At 50.2% G+C, this 19,676-nt stretch overlaps 2 protein-coding genes across 2 annotated transcripts; both read left to right on the top strand.

The window, feature by feature from the left end:
- The first annotated feature begins 1,415 nt into the window (after positions 1-1,415).
- On the top strand, positions 1,416-9,651 carry RNF222 (ring finger protein 222). Its single transcript, XM_082373635.1, has 3 exons — positions 1,416-1,938; positions 5,425-5,639; positions 6,224-9,651. Exons 2-3 carry the CDS (start codon positions 5,636-5,638, stop codon positions 6,892-6,894), a joined length of 675 nt encoding a protein of 224 aa, XP_082229761.1. The 5' UTR covers positions 1,416-1,938; positions 5,425-5,635; the 3' UTR covers positions 6,895-9,651.
- Positions 9,652-14,400: 4,749 nt separating this feature from the next.
- RPL26 (ribosomal protein L26) lies at positions 14,401-19,671 on the top strand. The gene is made up of 4 exons (XM_082373636.1): positions 14,401-14,537; positions 15,360-15,532; positions 16,668-16,808; positions 19,500-19,671. Exons 2-4 carry the CDS (start codon positions 15,365-15,367, stop codon positions 19,626-19,628), a joined length of 438 nt encoding a protein of 145 aa, XP_082229762.1. The 5' UTR covers positions 14,401-14,537; positions 15,360-15,364; the 3' UTR covers positions 19,629-19,671.
- The last annotated feature ends 5 nt before the right edge of the window (positions 19,672-19,676 follow it).

Genomic DNA, 19,676 nt, shown 5'->3' with positions numbered 1-19,676 from the left:
TACTTCTGTATGCACTCCAGCGTGCTCACCACCAACAGTTTCGTTTCCGTCCGTCACCATACAGTCGATCCCCATTACCCATGAGTAGGTCCCAAATATTGCACTGAGTACCCTTATACTACAAAATTGTTTGTTTATCTGAAATACAAATTCATCTGGGCTGTCCGCTTTTTTGGGGGGGCGCTGAGCCACGCAGCTTGTGGGATCTTAGTTCCCCAACCAGAGATTGAACCCGGGCCCGCGGCAGTGAAAGCGAGGGGTCCTAACCCCTGACCGCCCTCCCCCACCCCAGCCTCAAGGTGGCCGTGGAGCCAGGCCAGGGCTGGCTGGGTGAGGGAGGGGCCGTCGTGGGGTGCCCTGGTGGGGTCACACTCATGCTTGGCTGTGCCTTGGATCCAGGAACCTCCTTTGTCAGAAGAAAACCAATTTCTCATGGACTCCCGCCTTATTCTTTTTTTTTTTTAGGCCTTGCCACACAGCATGTGGGACCTTAGTTCCCTGACCAGGGATCGAACCTGTGCCCCTGTAGTGGAAGCACAGAGTCTTAACCACTGGACCGCCATGCAAGTCCCTGCCTTATTCTTGATTATTTTTTCCTGATCTTGAAAGAAACACACATTCAAATATCACAGGAATGTATGTCAGAAAGTTCCTCCAGGGACTTCCCTGGTGGTCCAGTGGTTAAGACTCTGTGCTCCCAATGCAGGGGGCCCGGGTTTGATCCCTGTTCAGGGAACTAGATCCTGCACGCCAAAACTAAAGATCCTGCACGCTGCGACTAAGACCCCTAGCAGTCAAAATAAAAAAAAAAAAGTTCCTCCAGAGATAAAACTATCAAGTTGGATGTGTCTTCCAGATTTTTCCTCTATAAAAATGATCATATATTATCATCCATAAACAGAATCACACAGACTGTTGTGAAACTTACTATATTTCATGTGATATCAGGGACTTCCTTCCATGCAGGTGTGCATTTCTACTTTGTTGGGGGTTTTTTTTTAATATATTTATTTATTTTATTTTATTTTTTGGCTGCGTTGGGTCTTTGTTGCTGCGCGCAGGCTAAGCAGCGAGCTGCAGTGCCCGGGCTTTTCAATGGTGGCTTCTCTTATTGCAGAGCAGGGGCTCTAGGCACGCAGGCTTCAGTAGTTGTGGCACACAGGCTCAGTAGTTGTGGCTCGTGGGCTCTAGAGCGCAGGCTCAGTAGTTGTGGCTCACGGGCTTAGTTGCTCTGCCGCATGTGGGATCTTCCCAGACCAGGGCTCAAACCCACGTCCCCTGCATTGGCAGGCAGATTCTTAACCACTGTGCCACCAGGGAAGCCCTACTTTGTTGGTTTTACTCTGCCTCCTTCTTTATCTCCATGGTGTTTGGTCTTTGGAGCTCTGAGCCCCTTTGAAATATTTGTGTATGACTTTGGGTGGCAAAGCATTACCGACCCCTTCACCCTATCATGGCAGGGGAGCAGGGGGCTGGGGGAGGATCACTGAAATGGGTCCAGGAGGCTGAAGGACTGTATGACTTTTATTGTTGGGCTGAGGAGACCCATCTCTGGGGAGCCTCAGTCAAAGGGGTCCTGGATCACTGCCTCCATCGTGAGACCCTCTGCTTGTCTCCAGCACCCATCCCTGGGCTCCTCCTTAGGTAGGGGCCTCTCCTCTCCTAGCATCCTCATCAAGATCACCTGACTCCAGCAGGGGCCAAACCCCTGGGTAACGCCAAGAGCCTCCCAGCCTCAAACGGGTTGGCCAACATTCACTTCCCGGTGCTGTCCTCCCGACCTGCTCAGTCATTAGGAAATGCCTTGGAGGCAGCTGCTGTCACAGTGACAGCGGCAGGAGGACGTGTTGCCCGTCCAGCACCTCTGGGTGGCTCAGATCTGCTCCATGGAGGCCCCGGGTGGAGAGGCAGATGCTGCGCGCCCTGGTCCCAGCTAAAGTGAGTCTGGGGGCCGGGCTGGGGGCAGGGAAGGAGTGGGATCCAGTCAGAGCTTGGCAGGGCTCTGCACTGACACTGGAGTGATGCCAGGGTGTGAGAGAGTGTGTGTGTGTGTGTGTGTGTGTGTGTGTGTGTGTGTGTGTGTGTGTGGTGTCTAGGGGTGAGGAAGTGGTCAGCAAAGCCTTGCCTCGGGAATCCAGGAGGGAAACCTGGTGCCCACAAGTCTTACTCTGCCTCACAGGATCACCGTCCCAAGGTGGGGGGCAGGGATGGTCTGGACTGGTGACACCCCCCCACCAGTCCTCGAGGTGGGCTGCTGTGGGTGAAGCTAGGCACTGGGGCTTCACGAGGACGGCCCCCCCTGAGCTGGCCCTCGTCCTCCCCTGCCTCCCAGGCGGCTGGAGGGGCAGCCCCATTTACAGTCACTCTGAGGAGGGAAGTTTGGGGACTCACTTTCCCATCCAGGCTTCATCTATTCCTTAAAAAAAAAAAAAAAACAACTTTACTGAGGTGTGATTGACATACAACAAGCTGTACATATTTAACATATACAACTGGATTCTGGAGCTCTCTTGAGGTATTTCCATCCCTGGATGTGTGTTAGGTCAGTGTTTCTGTAGAGAAACATTCTGTGAGGGCTGGGACCTCCAATTCTGCCATCTTGCCCTCGATTCTTCACCTGCTCCTTGGATCAAGGTCTGGGACGCCCTCCATGGAGGCATCCGAACCCTCGCTAGAGGAGGTGGTACGCAGCATGGGCCACGTAACCAGACTGACCTGGCCTCGAATCCTGGGTCTGCCCTGAACTAGCAGCCTGACTTTGAACAAGTGACTTAAGCCTCACGGTTCCTCATCTGTAAAATGGAAATAACATCCACCTCCCAGAGTCGCTGTCATGATGAAATGAGGAAGGGATGCAAAATGCCAAGCACATAATTAGTGTTCAATAAATAGTCGCTGTTATAATTATTTATTATTAGCTCAACACTAGTCCCATCTCACCTAGGAAGACTTTTCAGCCCTCCTTCCCTGAAATTTCCTGAAGCACCAATGGGGATGCCTTTGGCAGATAATGTCTTGCACTGTTATTTAGCTAGTTTGTGCCCAAATCAGAGCATTATTCCTTGCATTTCTTCTGCTGCCCTCTCCCCTGCCCCAGCACCCAAGACAGAGTCAGGCCCGTAAGAGGAACTCAAGGATGGAGAATGAAATGGAATTAAGAGAAAGGGAGGGACGCAAGGAGGGAGGCGTCAGGGAAGCTGAGAAAGGGAGGTGAGAAGGTGGGGATGGAGGGCGGGTGGCATTGTCCAGACGTGAGGGACGTGCCTCTCCCGAAGTACACGATGGGGAAGGGACTGCACAGAGAAGCCACCAGTGGGGACCTGGGATGTCTTTTGCATCCCCTGCATCCTTTTAATTTTTCCTCAAACTCAGTCCTCCCTGCTCCCCTTCTCATCCCAAGGAGGAAAGTGCTTCCTGATTTGGCTAATATCTACTCACCCACCCAATCTATCAACTGATTCTAATGTTTTCTGTACTATCTATGAAATCTCTCTCTCTCTCCCATCTCCCTCTCCATTCTCCTTCCTAGGTGACCTCAGACAAGTCACTTCCCCATCTCTGGACCCAGCTCTGCTCACCTATAAAACTAGATTTTCCTAAATGGCCTCAGAAGTCCTTTCTTCCTCCAGCATTCTCTTATCTATCTGCTTTACTTCTCTTTTTAAAAATTTATTTATTTATTTATTTTTGGCTGCGTTGGGGCCTCGTTGCTGTGCGTGGGCTTTCTCTCGTTGTAGAGAGCGGTGGCTTCTCTTGCTGTGGAGCACGGGCTCTAGGCACGCGGGCTTCAGTAGTTGTGGCTCGCAGGCTCTAGAGCACAGGCTCACTAGTTGTGGCGCACGGGCTTAGTTACTCCACGGCATGTGGGATCTTCCCGGACCAGGGCTCGAACCCGTGTCCCCTGCATTGGGAGGTGGATTCTTAACCACTGCGCCACCAGGCAAGTCCCTGCTTTACTTCTCTTGCCTGTCTTGATAACTTACTTCTCAGTTACCCAAACAACTTAAGCGATTGATCATCATTCCTCCTTTTTAAAAAATCTTTTTTCAAGAAAATTTATAAATGTCCCCTAGGCTCTAAAGTTTCATGAAGGGCTTTCTTGAACACTGCTTATCTCCAATGCCTGGCTCAGTACCTAGCCCGCAACAAGTGCTCAATAAATATTTGTTGAATAATTGGATGGATGGATGGAATTACCACCATGTGCCTGTGGGGAATAATGAAATGCAGGGGGACAGTTGGTTGGCTTAAGAAAATCAAGGTCATCCTGAGAATAACCCCAGTTTAGACATTTGCAAGTGTGTTATGAAACAAAAAAGTTAAAAAGTCTGAGAAACGCTGGAATCACCATCTTAGTGATCTATTGCCCATCACTTACCTAATCTATTGTCATCTTGTTCAGCTATTCTAATTTGAGGGGAGCTGCCCTCTGTCAGGGGTGTGATATTCTTTAGTCACTTACGTAATAAGGAACATCTGGGGAGGAGAGGGAAGGCCAGAAGGCAGATGCCAGGAGGGGAAAGGGCTCGGCCTGCCTTAACAATGACACCTACCGTTTATTGAGCACTTACTGTGTGCCAGACTCTTCACTCATGCTACCTCACTTAATACTTTGCACAACGCTGAGAGGAAGGTGGTACGAATATCATCAACCCCCCCTTAGAGATGGGAACCGAGGCTCAGATAGGTTATACAGACAGTAATGGGTATATCAAGGATTTGAAGCCAGCTTCAGAGTCTGAGCACTTGAACCCTCACTCCCAGCCTGGAGGCCACACTGACCACTTCAGAGACCAAAGCTCGAAAACCCCTGCAAAGGCTTTGGTGTTGCCACCAGGGTCCCCAGTCCCCTACCCCTCCCTCTACATATTTTTGCTCTTTCTTGGTTATGGGACCAAGTTTTCAACTTGGCAAAATGGACTTGGAACCAAGCCAGGAGGGGGGAGAGATTCCAAAAGATTTGTGATTGAACCAACTCTAGTTTGTCCTTCCTATTAACTAATCTTGTTCTCGCTACGTCATCTCTCAGGTCTGGGGGCTGCTACACAGCTCTAGCTGTCAGTGTGTCCAGGGGTCTTTTGTCTATGTCACTGATGGAAGAATATATCAATAACAGGTGATCACGGTCCTTCTAAAGAGGCTGTTCTAGATGAGTTTAAATGACACAGCTGTGATACTGGGGACACGTAGAAGAATGAGAACACTTGGACCGCATCACGTACCCAAAGAGGTGTTTCCCATCAAGGTTTACACCTTGGGAAACTGGACTAAATCCAACAATGTTACCGTTGCTGACAGCATCCTTGGAGCCTCTCTTGAGCTCTCAGATAATGTTAGAAACCCACCTGTTACATCAAGGTGACTCCTTATCTTTGATTTAAAACAATCTCATGCCACTTGAGCACTCATTTGCTTTCTCACCAGAATGGGTACCCGGTGACTTCTGGCCATTTCCAAATACCAGACGTATCCTCGAAGGATGAAAATCTGCCTTCACAGAGGTTAATCAGAAGGTTGTCTCGCAGCCTCGGGCAGGCCTCTGCGAAGAGTCTGAAGGATGAGTGAGCTGTGATGGGCAAAGGAAGGAGCCCACAGCTCCCTGACGCGACCGCGCGGCCGGCCAGCCGGCATTTGGATGTGTAAGTTCTGAGTTTCGTTTTCAAAACCCTCGTTGCTTCACAGCCACACGTAGCACACAGGGATGCGATCCAGGGGCTGAGCACCCTCCAGTGGGTCAGCCAGCCCGAGCGGGGAGACGGAGCAGCGGCAGAGGCTTTTCTGGAAAACGGCCACTCTGGGCACACGCCCACACTGAAGCCTGCACTGAGGCCGCGGGCGCATCCGCTTAGCCACCTGCTTCCCCCGGGAAATGGGTCCTCCGGCCTCCACTTCGGGCATGGAACCAGGAAGGGGGAGGGGGTGACCTCACAGCGAGTGCCCGTCGGGGTGGAGGTGGGAGGCTACACCTTCCCCCGCCACCCACCTCCTTCCAGAGCCCAGCGTGGCTGGGGTCTCTCGTTGTCTCCCAATCCCCCTTCCGGAAGCGGCCCCTCATCGCCTCCGGAGGGTCCGGGTTTACTTCCGGTAGACCTTGGAGGAGGAGCAGCGGGAGAGGACCGGGGAGGAGGGCGTGGGGGCAGCGGGGCGGCAGGCGGCCCGGAGGGGTCAGGCAGGGGAGCGGAGGAGGAAAAGGCCCTGATGCTCCGGCCCTTCCCGCCCACAGCCGGGGCCCTGCCCTCCCGTGCGACCATGTCCGAGGGGGAGAGCAAGGAAAGCTCGGGCGGCGAGTGCCCCGTGTGCTACGACAAGTTCTGCGATCTGGAGGGCGCCGGCCGGACGCTGTGCTGTGGCCACATGTTCTGCCATGACTGCCTGGTCAAGTACCTCCTCTCCACGCGCGTGGACGGGCAGGTCCAGAGGACCGTCGTCTGCCCCGTCTGCCGCTACGTCACCTTCCTCGGCAAGAAGAGCTCCTGCTGGCCCGCCAAGCTGGACAAGAGCTCTCAGACCCTGGCCGTGCCCATGGGCCTGCCGCCCGTGCCACCGCCGGACACCCTAGGCCACGCCAACCCCCTGGCCCTCTCCCAGCCTTTCTGGAGGCCGTCCCCGAATCAGGGCGGCCAGCTGCCCTTGGACCCGCCGCCCGGCCTGCCCCGGGAGCCGCAGATCTTCATCATCAGCCGCTACGGGGTGCCCCTGGGGGAGCAGGACAGCATCCTGCTCGGGCGCAGCCTGGCCGAGTTCTCGGAGGCCCCCCGGGGGCCCAGCTCCACCTGGACGTTCTGCAGCCGCTCCCGGGCCCTCCTGCTCATCACCCTCATTGCCGCGGTGGCCGTGGTGGCCGTGGTGGCCGCCATCCTGCCCTGGGTGCTGCTGGTGAGGAAGCGCGCGTGAGTGGGGCACCGGCCCGAGGGCCGCTCTGGAAGCCGCCCGCTCACACAGCCAGGCTGCCTGGGCGGGGCCAGCCGAGCCCTGAGGGGTGGCCTGGGGCAGAGGGGGTGTCAAGGCGGTGCTGGCTGGAGGTCCAGTGGCATCTCCCCACCCCGGGCTCCTCGCTCCCAGCGCGTCTCAGACAGAACAGGGAGGCCAGAGCTGGGCTGAGCAGCCAGGCTCTGGGCTGAATGAAATGGAAACTCCAGGCTCCAGGCCAGGGAGGAAAGCATGATGGACACCCCTGCTCAGAAACAGCAGCAGGGGCATACCCTCAGGGGATACTGGTCCTTCCTCTAGGCTAGAGCCAAGCAAGGCAGGGAGATGGGCAGCTGTTCCGTACTGTGGGCTCACCAGCCCCAAGGGGTAGTCCTCATCTGCCAGGTGAACTACCTGAGGCCAGCTGGGGTTCTGCGTGGGGTACATCCTGGAGGGGGCCCAAGGGCAGGACTCCTCCAGGTCAGAATTCCCGGCCAGGGTCCTCCAACCTGCTCCGAGCAATAAACAGAAGGGGTGGCGCAGGGGCCAAAGGCACTTGTGTTTCCCGGAGTCTCAGCCCCCATCCGTGACACCCCACAGCTGGGCAAGGGTGCCAGCCTGGAAGGTCTTCCCTGAGGGAGAAGCTGATCTCAGGGAACTCCTGGAGGAAAGAACAGAAAAGGGGAGCAGAGACCACAGCAGGAGTCAGAAGTTTGTTGACAGAGGCTGAGGCCAGCAGAATGGCGCACAGAGCCAGAGGTCTCCCCAAGCCTCCCGGGCCCAGGAATGGTCCCAATTTTGAGTCCTGGGGTTTTCAAGGATAGCCTGGAAGGTGGGCAGTGCAGGGGAAGCTTGGTGGCCGGGACTTGAGTCGGCTGAAAACTACGTGGGCAAACGAACCCCTGGGGGCTCCCTCCCAGCCCAGGTTCTCCTCTTCCTCATGACCAACCACTCATTAGACGCCACACCAGCTGGGCCAGTTCCCGGGGTGGATTCCCAGGCTGGGCTGGGTGAGGAAGGGTGGGGAAGAAAACAGCTGTGCTTGGCAGGGACGCTTCTGTCTCAGTGAACACTGGAAGCCAGCTGTTGTCGGCTGCTGGCCAAAGTCACATCACCTGGGGACGCCGCCTATGCTGGGGGTCCTTGATGAGGACACTAGAAAAAGCTCAGGTTGGGTCTTGTCTGGGGAGCGAGCCATTCGGGGACAGCTATTTTCTGTTTACTAAGGCCCATAAGTCGGTGGGCCATCATCTTAATTTTAGGGCTAAGAACAGCAAAAACCTCAAGCTGTTTTCTGAAATGGGTGGGTGTTCAGAGCCCAGGTGTGCCAAAGGCCAAGCTCTCCTCAGCCTCTGCCTCTCTCAGCACAGTTCGCTGTCTGTGGGGAAAGAAATAGCGCCCTCTTACCTAGTTCCTAAAAGCCTGTAGTGGTGGTCATTTGGGGACCATTAGGGGATGGGATCCACCTGCAGGGGATATTGGGACACAAGGAGGGTTGATTTAATGCACTTATGGGCTTCTTCTTTTCAAGACTAGAGAACATAGGTGCTATTGGGGGAGGTACCGGTGGATTCATAGGAAAAATGTTTATTATAGGAATTAAAATGTTAAATTTACAAAGACTCTACTGAGTCAGCTTTTTTTTTTTTTTTTTTTTTATGGCTGTGTTGGGTCTTCGTTTCTGTGCGAGGGCTTTCTCTGGTTGCGGCAAGTGGGGGCCACTCTTCATTGCGGTGCGCGGGCCTCTCATTATCGCGGCCTCCCTTGTTGCGGAACACAGGGTCCAGACGCGCAGGCTCAGTAGTTGTGGCTCACGGGCCCAGTTGCTCCGCGGCACGTGGGATCTTCCCAGACCAGGGCTCGAACCCGTGTCCCCTGCATTGGCAGACAGATTCTCAACCACTGCGCCACCAGGGAAGCCCCCTACAGAGTCAGTTTTAACCACAGCCAGGCTGCTTCAAACAGTGTCATGAATTTCTGGGGACCTGCTTTTAGCCTTTTCAGATTCTGTTGTGTTTGCCAAAAGTTAATTTCGAAATACCTGTAGTGTTTCCATATTGTTCAGTCGTGACTTGTAGATGGCACTTCTTTTATTTTCAAAGAATGTCAAAAGCTATATATTTTCTCAAAGATTCCAGACACATTGTAAATGCATGTGGGAAGTGCTGAGCTTGGACTTTTAGGATAACTCATTTTAAATGAAAAAGACCATCCGAAAACACAAATGCAAATGGCTCTTAAACATTTACTCAGACACACTTGTGAAAGGAATGCAAATTACAATTCTGCTGGCATCCCATTTTTCACCTATTAGCTTGTCTAAACTCACCCTGCTGCCAACGTTGAGGGAAGCAAGTGAGGTTGGTAGGAAGGGATACTGATAAAACCCCTAGGAGGGGAAATTTGATATTATCTATCAAATGTCCACTTTGACCCAGCAGTTCCCATTCTAGAAAGGTACCTGACAGATACACTTGCATATTGCGGTATTGACATATGTAATTGCAGTGTTGTTCCTAAAAACAAAGAATTGGGAAAACCCTACGTGCCAGTCAGAAGGGGCTGGTTGTGTAACTTAAGATGCAGGGACTGTCATGCAGCTGTAAAAAGAACAAGGAAGGACCTGCAAACTGACTCTGAAAGTCTCCAAGATCCAATGGCCGACGGGCAGAGGCAAGGTTTGGAACACTGGGTTATCCGATACTACAACCTGTATAGAAAGTGGGGGAATAAGAATTTACTTTCCGGAAAAAAAAAAAAAAAAAGAATTTACTTTCCGGGACTTCCCTGGTGTCCAGTGGTTAAGAGTGTGCTGAGAATGGACTTGAGGACACGGGGAGGGGGAAGGGTAAACTAGGACGAAGTGAGAGAGTGGCATGCACTTATAAATACTACCAAATGTAAAATAGCTAGCTAGTGGGAAGCAGCTGCATAGCCCAGGGAGATCAGCTCGGTGCTTTGTGACCACCTAGAGGGGTGGGATAGGGAGGGTGGGAGGGAGGTGCAAGAGGGAGGAGATATGGGGATATATGTATACGTATAGCTTATTCACTTTGTTGTACAGCAGAAACTAACACACCATTGTAAAGCAATTATACTCCAATAAAGATGTTAAAAAAAAAAAAAAAAGACTGCGCTTCCACTACAGGGGGCACGGGTTCGATCCCTGGTCAGGGAACTAGATCCCACATGCCGTGTGGCGTGCCCAAAAAAATAAAAAAGAATTTACTTTCTGATTTGTGCATAAAGCGATTGGGAATATTCGAAAAAAAACTAGTAAGAGTGGTGAACTGTGGATGGGGATGAGAAAACGATGGAATGGGAAGGGAACTTCTCCCTTTACCTTTGGTATTTTGGGATTTTTGAACCAAATAAATGTAGGTATTATTCAAACATTAAATTGAAACATTATATTAGAAGCTAAAGATATCTGCAGTGTACACACTTGTTGCCTGGTGAGGAGTCGGCCCCAAGAATATCTGCGAGCCGCCAGGCTGCTTGTCCTGTGGTTCCAGAGCGTCAGCTGATGTGTCTCGTTCGAGGTATGACATCTTAGGCTTAATAGGCACCCAGGAAGGAAGGTAGAAAGTTTAATATTCTCAGCGTTCCTAAGTTCCTATGGATTTCTTTGGGCCCCACCATTTAATGTGCTCATTTTGATTCCCTCTTTCTTGTTTTTTTTTTGGCCACGCTGCGCGGCTTGTGGAATCTTAGCTCTCCAACTTCCCAGGCCCCTGGCAGTGAGAGTGGGGAGTCCTAACCCCTGGACTGCCAGGGAATTCCCTGTTTTGATTCCCTCTTCTCTATCCTTCCTTTTCTTTCTCAAATAAAATCTTTAAGCAACCACCCTGGGGTCAGGGCACTACAGGAAGATAACATAGATAGACAGATAGGTAGATAGGCAGACGGATGCCCCGAGGTTAAACATAAACTGTCACTCCTCTCTTTCTCCCCTTGTCCAGAGGCACCCCCCCCACCCCGGCCTTTACACTCACACACACGCTCTCACACTCACACACACTCACTCACTCCCTTTGCCACCTCCCATCACAATAACCTTTTACTCTCATACACAGTCTAGGCCGACCCAGCGTGCTGAAGGACACATACTTCACTGGCGGGTCCCAGGCCAGGGCTGCCAGGAGCCTGGGCAGGCGTATCAGAGACCTCTCTGCCCCTCGGGCCCGTGACCTCTGCCCTCAGTGAAGCCTGATGACTCGGGCAGCCCTTCTGCAATCACCACTTGTCTCTCTGGCCTCCTTCACAATCCAAATGTCCTTTTTTGACACAAAATAAACAGTCTTGGCCCACCCTCTCAACTTGTCCCTTTCCTTCATCCTCCTCAAACCCAGAACAAAGGAACGCCACAACTAATTCTCAACACAAACTACTGGCAGTTCCTACAAGCAGTGCTGGTGCAGGCCTCTGGGCTCTCGTTTGGGCAGTTCCCTCCACCTGGAACACGCTTCCCCCGTTGTCTACCTGGAAAATTCCTACCTAGCTTTCCAGAAACAGTTCATGGGTTACCTATAAAACCTCCCCCAACCCTTACCTTGGTTAGAATTGGCCACACCTATGCTGTGTCCCCCGCTGCATCCCAGCATCTTCCCGAGACACTTTATAATGCATGTTTGTTGACAAGTCCGTCTCCTCCTCCTAGACAATGTGCTCCTTGACGAGAGGCTAGATCTTAACTGATCTTACTAAGATCATACCAAGTGTCTGGCACAGAATTTAGGAAAGAGTCGAAGCTGGATAAATATCTGAAGAATGCATGAGTGAAGGAATGAATGGATGAACAAATGAACAAGTGAACATGATGGTTTGTGGTCCAGAAAAAAAGTTTAGTCCAGGGATGTAGGCACGAAGTCTGGATAATACCTACTTTGGTGTGTCTTAGGGCTACACAAAGACCACCCTCAAAATGACCCTAAGGAGCCAATTTAAAAGGACTCACGTGGGGACTTCCTTGGAGGTCCAGTGGTTAAGACTCAAAAAAAAAAAAAAAAAGGAGTCACGTAAGAAGAACGTGGAGAGAGGGCAGCCAGGTGAGGTGGCCAGAGGTTCATGTAGGGTGGAGCCATGACGCGCAACAGACACTTGTGAAGATAAACAGACTGTATAACTAGGCTAGCAGTCATCTGCATCTGTGGGTACAATTTCCAACAATCTTCACACTGTATAAAGCGGTTATGCTTCCACATGGTGGGTGGGCTGGAGTTTAATTTCCATGACTCTGTGTTGGATGGAAGGAGGGAGGCCTGAGAGGCTTGGGTGACAGCAGAGAATGATGGGGAGGCTGAAGAAACAGAGGGGACCTTTGTGGGAAGAGAGAAAGATGATGGGGAGGCCTGAAGAAGAGGCGATTAAGGAAACTAGTAAAGACAGTAAGAGGAAAGGGAAGGTGAAGAGCAGAAAGGAAGGCAGGAGCCTTCAGCAGCTCCCTACGACTTTCAGCGTCCAAATCACACTCAGCTCAACCCCAGAGCCCCATGGGCTCCTCTCTGAATCCCTCTCACGCCAGCCACAGGGACCTGGCACCTGGTGACAGTGTGTCATGGGCTTCACACCTCCACGCCTTCCCTCAAGCTATTCCCTCTGCCTCCCGGAGCTAATTTTAACATTCCTCAAAAGTCACTAAAGGGTGACTTCACCCCAGGTCTTCCCGGACCCCAGAGTTCTCTTCTCTTCCCGAAGCACCCAGGCACCAAGGACAGCCAGGCTCAGCGAGCACTTCTCTGGGGTCCTGTGGTTGTTGATTTTGTTGTTTATCTCATCTCTTAGGCAGTGAGCTTCCTGCAGGCAGAAACTTTGACTGATTTCCTTTTGTAGCTCCAGGGTGCAACCTGGCTGGCCCATGAAAGATATTCCATAAACATTTGTTGAAAAGAATTGCAGCAGAATTCTGCTCTAACTGAATTTTTGAATAACAAATAAAATCCGGGGCTATATCTTCACAGCATATTTAAGAACACAACTATTTTTAAATCATGAAAACACGTGTTCTTGACTGACTCCACTCTGGCCCTCAAGGATATGGTTTCTCACTCTCTGAGTTGACCCCAGTGGGTTCCTACAAATTGGGACCATATAGGGAATTATCAGAAGGGGCTGGGAAGCCAGCCTGCACGGGTTCGTCTATAACCTATGGGTTCTGCATAAGCTTGCACGAGCTCCTCTCACTTCTCTGTGGCTCAGGGTCCTCATCTGTAAAACGGGACAACAATACCAGGATGGCAAGGCTATTTGGTGGATTAAAGGAGCTAAAAAGGCAGCGGGTAGAAGAGTGTCCCTAAGACTCTGCAAGCTTACTACGTCTCAAGTATCATGAAACGTGTGTCTTCCCCTAGTATGACACCTGTGTTATTCATTCAACAGAAACCGATTGCTTACTAGGTGCGCGGCCAGGCACGCGGCGGGAGTTCACCCCGCACTGCAATCCTTCTTCAGGAGAGCGCACCCCCTTGCCCTGCTTCCGTCAGATCCTGAACTGAATGAGAGCAGGCAGTAAAATTAAGAAAAGGGCACAGTGGTTAAGAATCCCCCTGCCAGTGCAGGGGACACGGGTTCCAGCCCTGGTCCGGGAAGATCCCACATGCTGCGGAGCAACTAAGCCCGTGCTCCACAACTACTGAGCCTGCGCTCTAGAGCCCGTGAGCCACAACTACTGAAGGGCGCGCACCTAGAGCCCGTGCTCCGCAACGAGAAGCCACCGCAATGAGAAGCCCGCGCACCGCAACGAAGAGTAGCCCCCGCTCACTGCAACTAGAGAAAGCCCGCGTGCAGCAATGAAGACCCAACGCAGACAAAAATAAATAAATAAATAAATAAAATTTATTAAAAAAAAAAAAAAGAAAAGGGCACAGTTCTCTACGTGGAAAGGCTTCCTCACGCCGCGCTCCTTCAAAGTCTGGTCTCGGACCAGCACCCTCGGCATCACCTGGGAGCTCGTTAGAAACGCGGGTTCAGACCTACTTCCGCGGGGTGGGGGGCGGACCCGCGGCCCCAGTCCTCGGAAGGCCCCTCGCCGGCGGGAGCCGAATCTCGGGCGGGCCCCGCGGAGCAGTCAGCACACACAGCGGTGCTGGGGCGGCTGCGGGCGCCGGGCTGGAGCTGGTTACCTGTCAGGCACACTCGACAAGCCCACGCCCTCGGCCCAGGATGTCCAGGTAACCGAGGTGACCGGCCAGCCGGAGTCCCGGCGCCACCTGGCGGTCAAATATAGGACCTGCCCTTTCCCGGCTAAGGGAGTACCCGCTGCCTGCTGTTCGAGAGTGAAGGGACACGGGTTCCTGGGGCCGCTCTCTCCCTCAACACCCGCCGGGGCAGTCAGACCCCAAGCAGCCCCCGCCACCTGCCTGGGAACCACCGTTCCCAGACGACGCAGCTGTAGAACCCAGAGCTCCCACGGTAGGCACCAGGACCTGGAGAAGGGTTTTGCAGTTCCCCTCCGAGCCACGAGATGACGCTAGTTATCAACTTCTTTCCCAGTTTTCCCTCCGTGTTCAAACTCTGCGCCTCTCTCGCTCCAAGAAACATCGGTCTCGCGAGATCTCTCGGAAACTTACAAAACCGGAAGCTGTGTGTGGATCTCTTTCCTTTTGTGGCCATCGCTGGATCGCTAGCGGGTGAGTTTGCCGGGACAACGCGTATAATCCGCAGTCATCCGTTCACGGGCCTGGTGTATCTCGACCCCGGGGGCCCCGATACTGTTCCGGTGGCCGAGTAGCAGCCGGGAAGGGGGGCCAGGATGGTCTCGGCCTGTCTTTCTCCTAGCTCAAGGACCGCCGGGGTGGGGAAGGGAGGAGGAAAGAGGATTTGGGGACTTGGAAACGGGAGCTGAAGGGGAGGCAGCTGAAGGGGAGGGAGCCTATGGTGATGGAGTCTAGTCTGGACAGTGTAGTTTCCTAAATAATGGTCTCAAGATAGGCTCTTGGTAAATCTACCGAACTTTCAGACGGCGCTCGCCCATTGTAAGGCTTCTTGGACCCGAGTTCTGTCCATTTTCCAGGTTCGGGATGAGGGCCTGATTTCATTCATTTGGGATGGGGCTAAAGGTGTTCACTCTCAAGTTCGTAGATTAACGTTGGTTGGTCTTTCTAAAACGTGATGTGATGTTTGAATTGTCAGTCTGCTTTGCCCTAATTCAGCGGAAATATAAGTGCTGTTTTAGCTTCCTTACGCAGTAGTTATGCAGTTTGAGTGTGTAAACAAAAAGTTTAATTACAACAGGTGCGTTGGTAATGGAACGTTCTTCTGTTCCATAAGCAAATACAGAAAACATCCCAGTAAAGCAATTCACTACAAGCAGTTTTTGATGGAGTTAAAGAATGTGACAGCTTTTGTGAGCATTCTAAACTTTCAAGATGAAATTGTTGCAGTTTCTTGTTTGTAAACTGAGTGAGATTTGGTCATTTAAGGATTTACACCTCTTTTAACTTTTTATTTAGCCGAAATGAAGTTCAATCCCTTTGTGACCTCTGACCGAAGCAAGAACCGGAAAAGGCATTTCAATGCGCCTTCCCACATTCGCAGGAAGATTATGTCTTCCCCTCTTTCTAAAGAACTGAGACAGAAGTACAATGTCCGATCCATGCCCATCCGGAAGGATGATGAAGTTCAGGTATGTGCCGGGTTCAGGTCACCTTGGCGAATATCCCACACATTAGGCATAGACGATGGATTGCATTCGGAGAGTGATACATCTGAGACACTGGCTCCCAGAACAGGACTGCAAAAGGAGTTGAGCTGGGGACTAAACAAAAAGTATGCTGCTTTCTTCACCTTTACACTTTGGTGAAAATCAATTGTCTCAAGCATCAGATGCAGTCTTAATGAAACAGAAGAAAGGGGGTTTGGAACCAGAATCTTAGTTTGGAGTTATCATTTTCTGGGTATGTTTGGGCATTGGAGAGGCATTTGAGGACCAGTAAGCAATTCTGCGTCTGAATCAAAATCCATATATAAGTTACAACTGAGCTGTAGTTTCATATGATTGTTTGAGAGTACCAGTAAATAATGTATCAAATCTATTTAAGTGAAAATTTCTATTAATGTTTCTTAGCTGTAACTTGCAGCTAGTGATTAAGATTCAAGCAGTCTCTAAAGCAGCTTACATGTTACCAGCATTTCATGACATGAATAGCCATTTGTCGCTCCTGTGCTGGTCCTAAAATTGCCAGTAGTTTTCGGAGGCAGTCTTCTCTGCTTTCTGCGACTGGGAAGAAACATCTGTTCAGAAGCACTTTGGCAAGCTGAGGATGGTTGGGACTTCCGGGTACAGAACGATGTTAGTTAACCTCAGGGAAAGAAGTGGCATGTTCCCTTAAATATTAGCTGCTGCCCATTCTTTGGCACTTAGTTGGGCCCTTTAATGGGTTGTGAATTTAATATTTATGGCCTGTTGTTCCCTTTGAGATGGAGTGACAGTTTCCTTGTCAACTTGGTACAAAAAACCAAGGTGGGCTTGTTCCTCGTTTTTAACCTTTTAACAAGCCCACCACTGCTGGTGGATCATCAGTTGTAGGATGCCCTGTCCATCACTGTAGATTTATATGGAGCACAGTTTATTTCCAGGTTAATTGAAGCCAGAGATAGAATTATTGGCACATTTCCATTAATGATTAGGTCTTTCAAAATTGGAAGATCCTGTATATCTGATAAAGTGAATGGTGTTTACCTGATTCATAGGTTTCCTGATTGTCGAGTTTAATATTCTTTTAACCACATACATCTTTTATTTTTGAATTTGCATTTAGGTTGTACGAGGGCACTACAAAGGGCAGCAAATTGGCAAAGTAGTCCAGGTTTACAGGAAGAAGTATGTCATCTACATTGAACGAGTGCAGCGGGAGAAGGCTAATGGCACAACTGTCCATGTGGGCATTCACCCCAGCAAGGTGGGTGTTTTTAAGAATGCTTGAGAGGGGAGAAGGAAATTTTAACAGTTATTCTGTATGTGTATTTAATGTACCTTGTCCTTAAAAGCTATTAGTAAGCTGATCGATCAATCTAAAAATGAATAGATCTTAAAATCTAGGAAATTGGGTAATTTTTAGATGATATGGAGCGGATACCCTGTGTATTAAACAGAATTGAGTAAACAGTAAGGCACATTTACAGCCCTGCAAAGTAGGTATTAAATCATTTGCAGATGGAAAAAATCTAGACCTCAGAGTCTAGATCCCATTGATACTGGTATCTAAGCCAAAATAGAAGATAATGGTCTGATTCTCATGTCCTGGACTTCAATGTGAATTCTCCAATACTGCTGTCTAATTTCTCTCAATTAAAAAAATATGTTTAATATAAAGGTAATAAATGTACTTGGTGCCTATTCAAATAATGAGGTGTTCGTTTTTTAAGATCTTGAGTTGGCACCACAAATCTAATCTTCAAACGACAGGGAAGTCGAAAGACTAGTACAGCTGTTGCATATCTTTCACCTAGAATTCACAACTACTATTTTCTTTGCCCTTTTCCCTACCCACCAGTGGATTACAAACATCGTGGCACTTCACCTCTAATTACTTTAGTATGTATCTCTTAAGAGCGAGGACTTTCCCATTCTTTATTACAGTCTTATTTTTGCCCCCAACTAGATCAGCCATTGTCAAGGTCACCAATCCAGTGACCGATTCTTAGTGTTTTCTGAACTTAATGCAGCATTTGACACAGTTGATCTTCCTCTTTATGGCTCATCTTCATCTCTTATTCCAGACAAACCTCAATATCCAGTTGACTAGTTTGCATGTCAACTTAGATATCTAATCAATATCTCAAACCTGACATGTTTAAACTCCTGGTTTTATCCTTGAACCCTCTTGCAGTTTGTTACCGTCACTGTGTGTGGCAGCTTTGTCCTAATTGCTCAGGCCAAAATATCATTATTACTATATACCCCACATCAGTCGATAAGACCTGTTGACTGCTGTCACATTGTATCCAGATATTGTTACCATCAGAGTGGTCTACAAGACTTCTGGCTGCGTTGGGTCTTCCTTGCAGCGTGCAGGCTTTCTCTAGTTGTGGCGAGCGGGGCTACTCGTCGTTGCGGTGTGCGGGCTTCTCATTGTGGTGGCTTCTCTTGTTGCAGAGCATGGGATCTAGGTGCACAGGCTTCAGTAGTTGCAGCACTTGGGCTCAGTAGTTGTGGCTCATGGGCTCTAGAGCACAGGCTCAGTAGTTGTGGTGCATGGCCTTAGTTGTTCCGCGGCATGTGGGATCTTCCTGGACCAGAGCTTGAACCCGTGTCCCCCACAGTGGCAGGTGGATTCTTAACCATTGCGCTACCAGGGAAGTCCCATCACCAGCTACTTTTTTTTTTTTTTAATTTTATTTATTTATTTTTGGCTGCGTTGGGTCTTCATTGCTGTGTGCAGGCTTTCTCTAGTTGCGGCGAGTGGGGGCCACCCTTCATCGCGGTGCGCGGGCCTCTCACTGTCGCGGCCTCTCTTGTTGCGGAGCACAGGCTCCAGACGCGCAGGCTCAGTAGTTGTGGCTCACGGGCCCAGTTGCTCCGCGGCATGTGGGATCTTCCCAGACCAGGGCTCGAACCCGTGTCCCCTGCATTAGCAGGCGGATTCTCAACCACTGCGCCACCAGGGAAGCCCCCAGCTACTTCTTGATGTCACCTTATTCCACTCTCCGTCTTCTAGTCCACTGGCCTCTTTACTGTTCTGCAGCCGTGCTCCTCAGTGTGTCTGCTGGTGGCAGCATCACCTGGCAACTTCATAGAATTGTCCATTCTGTTCCCAGGTCTACTGAAGCAGAATTTGGGGGTGGGACCCAGGGGTCTATTTTAACAAGCCCTCCAGACACACTCAAATTTGAGAAACACACCTGTTAAACTTAGAAGTTCTTCTGCCTCTGGACTTTTGTGCTTGCTGTTCTGTTTGGAATACTCTACTCCCTCTAATCAGGTCTCTGTTCAAATATAGACCTTTCCGTGAGGCTTTGCCTGATCTCAATATGATTTAGCCCCTGTCCTCCAGCATTCCATCTCATATTAGATATAACCTCCATGGCGGTGGAGATTGTCTTTTGGTCGCTATGCTATATTTCCAGACCTTGGTCAGTGCTGTCTTTGCCTTCCCTCACCTTCCTTCCTAAGACTAAAATTTATCATAATCTGGGTGTCTTTAGTGACAAATCTGTTGGAGTAAGGTCTGTTCTGTGACTTCACTAAAGGTTTTGCAGGTTGAAGCATGTGTGAAGGCTACATTTAATTTCCAACTTTGTGGTATTAATGTTACTATAGAAACAAAAATGTGTATGACTTTGTTAGCTTATAAAACTAAGGAGTGAAATAGTTGAAACGTTTTGCAGTAGAAAAAGAAGCTGATTTTATAATAAAGCACAGAAGAGGATGTGAGAAGAACCACCAGTGCCACATTGCCTTCTCCTTTGTTGGCTGAGCATTAGTGAACATTTAAGCCAGGTTTGGGGGTAAAGAATCGTTTCTGGCGCTTCAGTGTTTACGTGTCCACTCCCACAGGTGTGGGGAATGGCACTGAATGTTGGGCCTTCCCACGTGTTCTGTGTTGGTAATTGTTTAAAGCTCAGGAGCATTTTTTCTTATTTGTCTGCAGGTGGTTATCACCAGACTAAAACTGGACAAAGACCGCAAAAAGATCCTCGAACGTAAAGCCAAATCTCGCCAAGTAGGAAAAGAAAAGGGCAAATATAAGGAAGAAACAATTGAGAAGATGCAGGAATGAAGTAATCTTGTATACAACTTTCATTAAAAACTGTTAAAATGAAGAGTC

Source organism: Balaenoptera borealis (assembly GCF_965194805.1).
Source record: "Balaenoptera borealis genome assembly, chromosome: 20".
NCBI classification, from domain to species: domain Eukaryota; kingdom Metazoa; phylum Chordata; class Mammalia; order Artiodactyla; family Balaenopteridae; genus Balaenoptera; species Balaenoptera borealis.
Note: the sequence above shows the minus strand (reverse complement) of the source record. Positions and strands in the feature narration are given on the sequence as shown.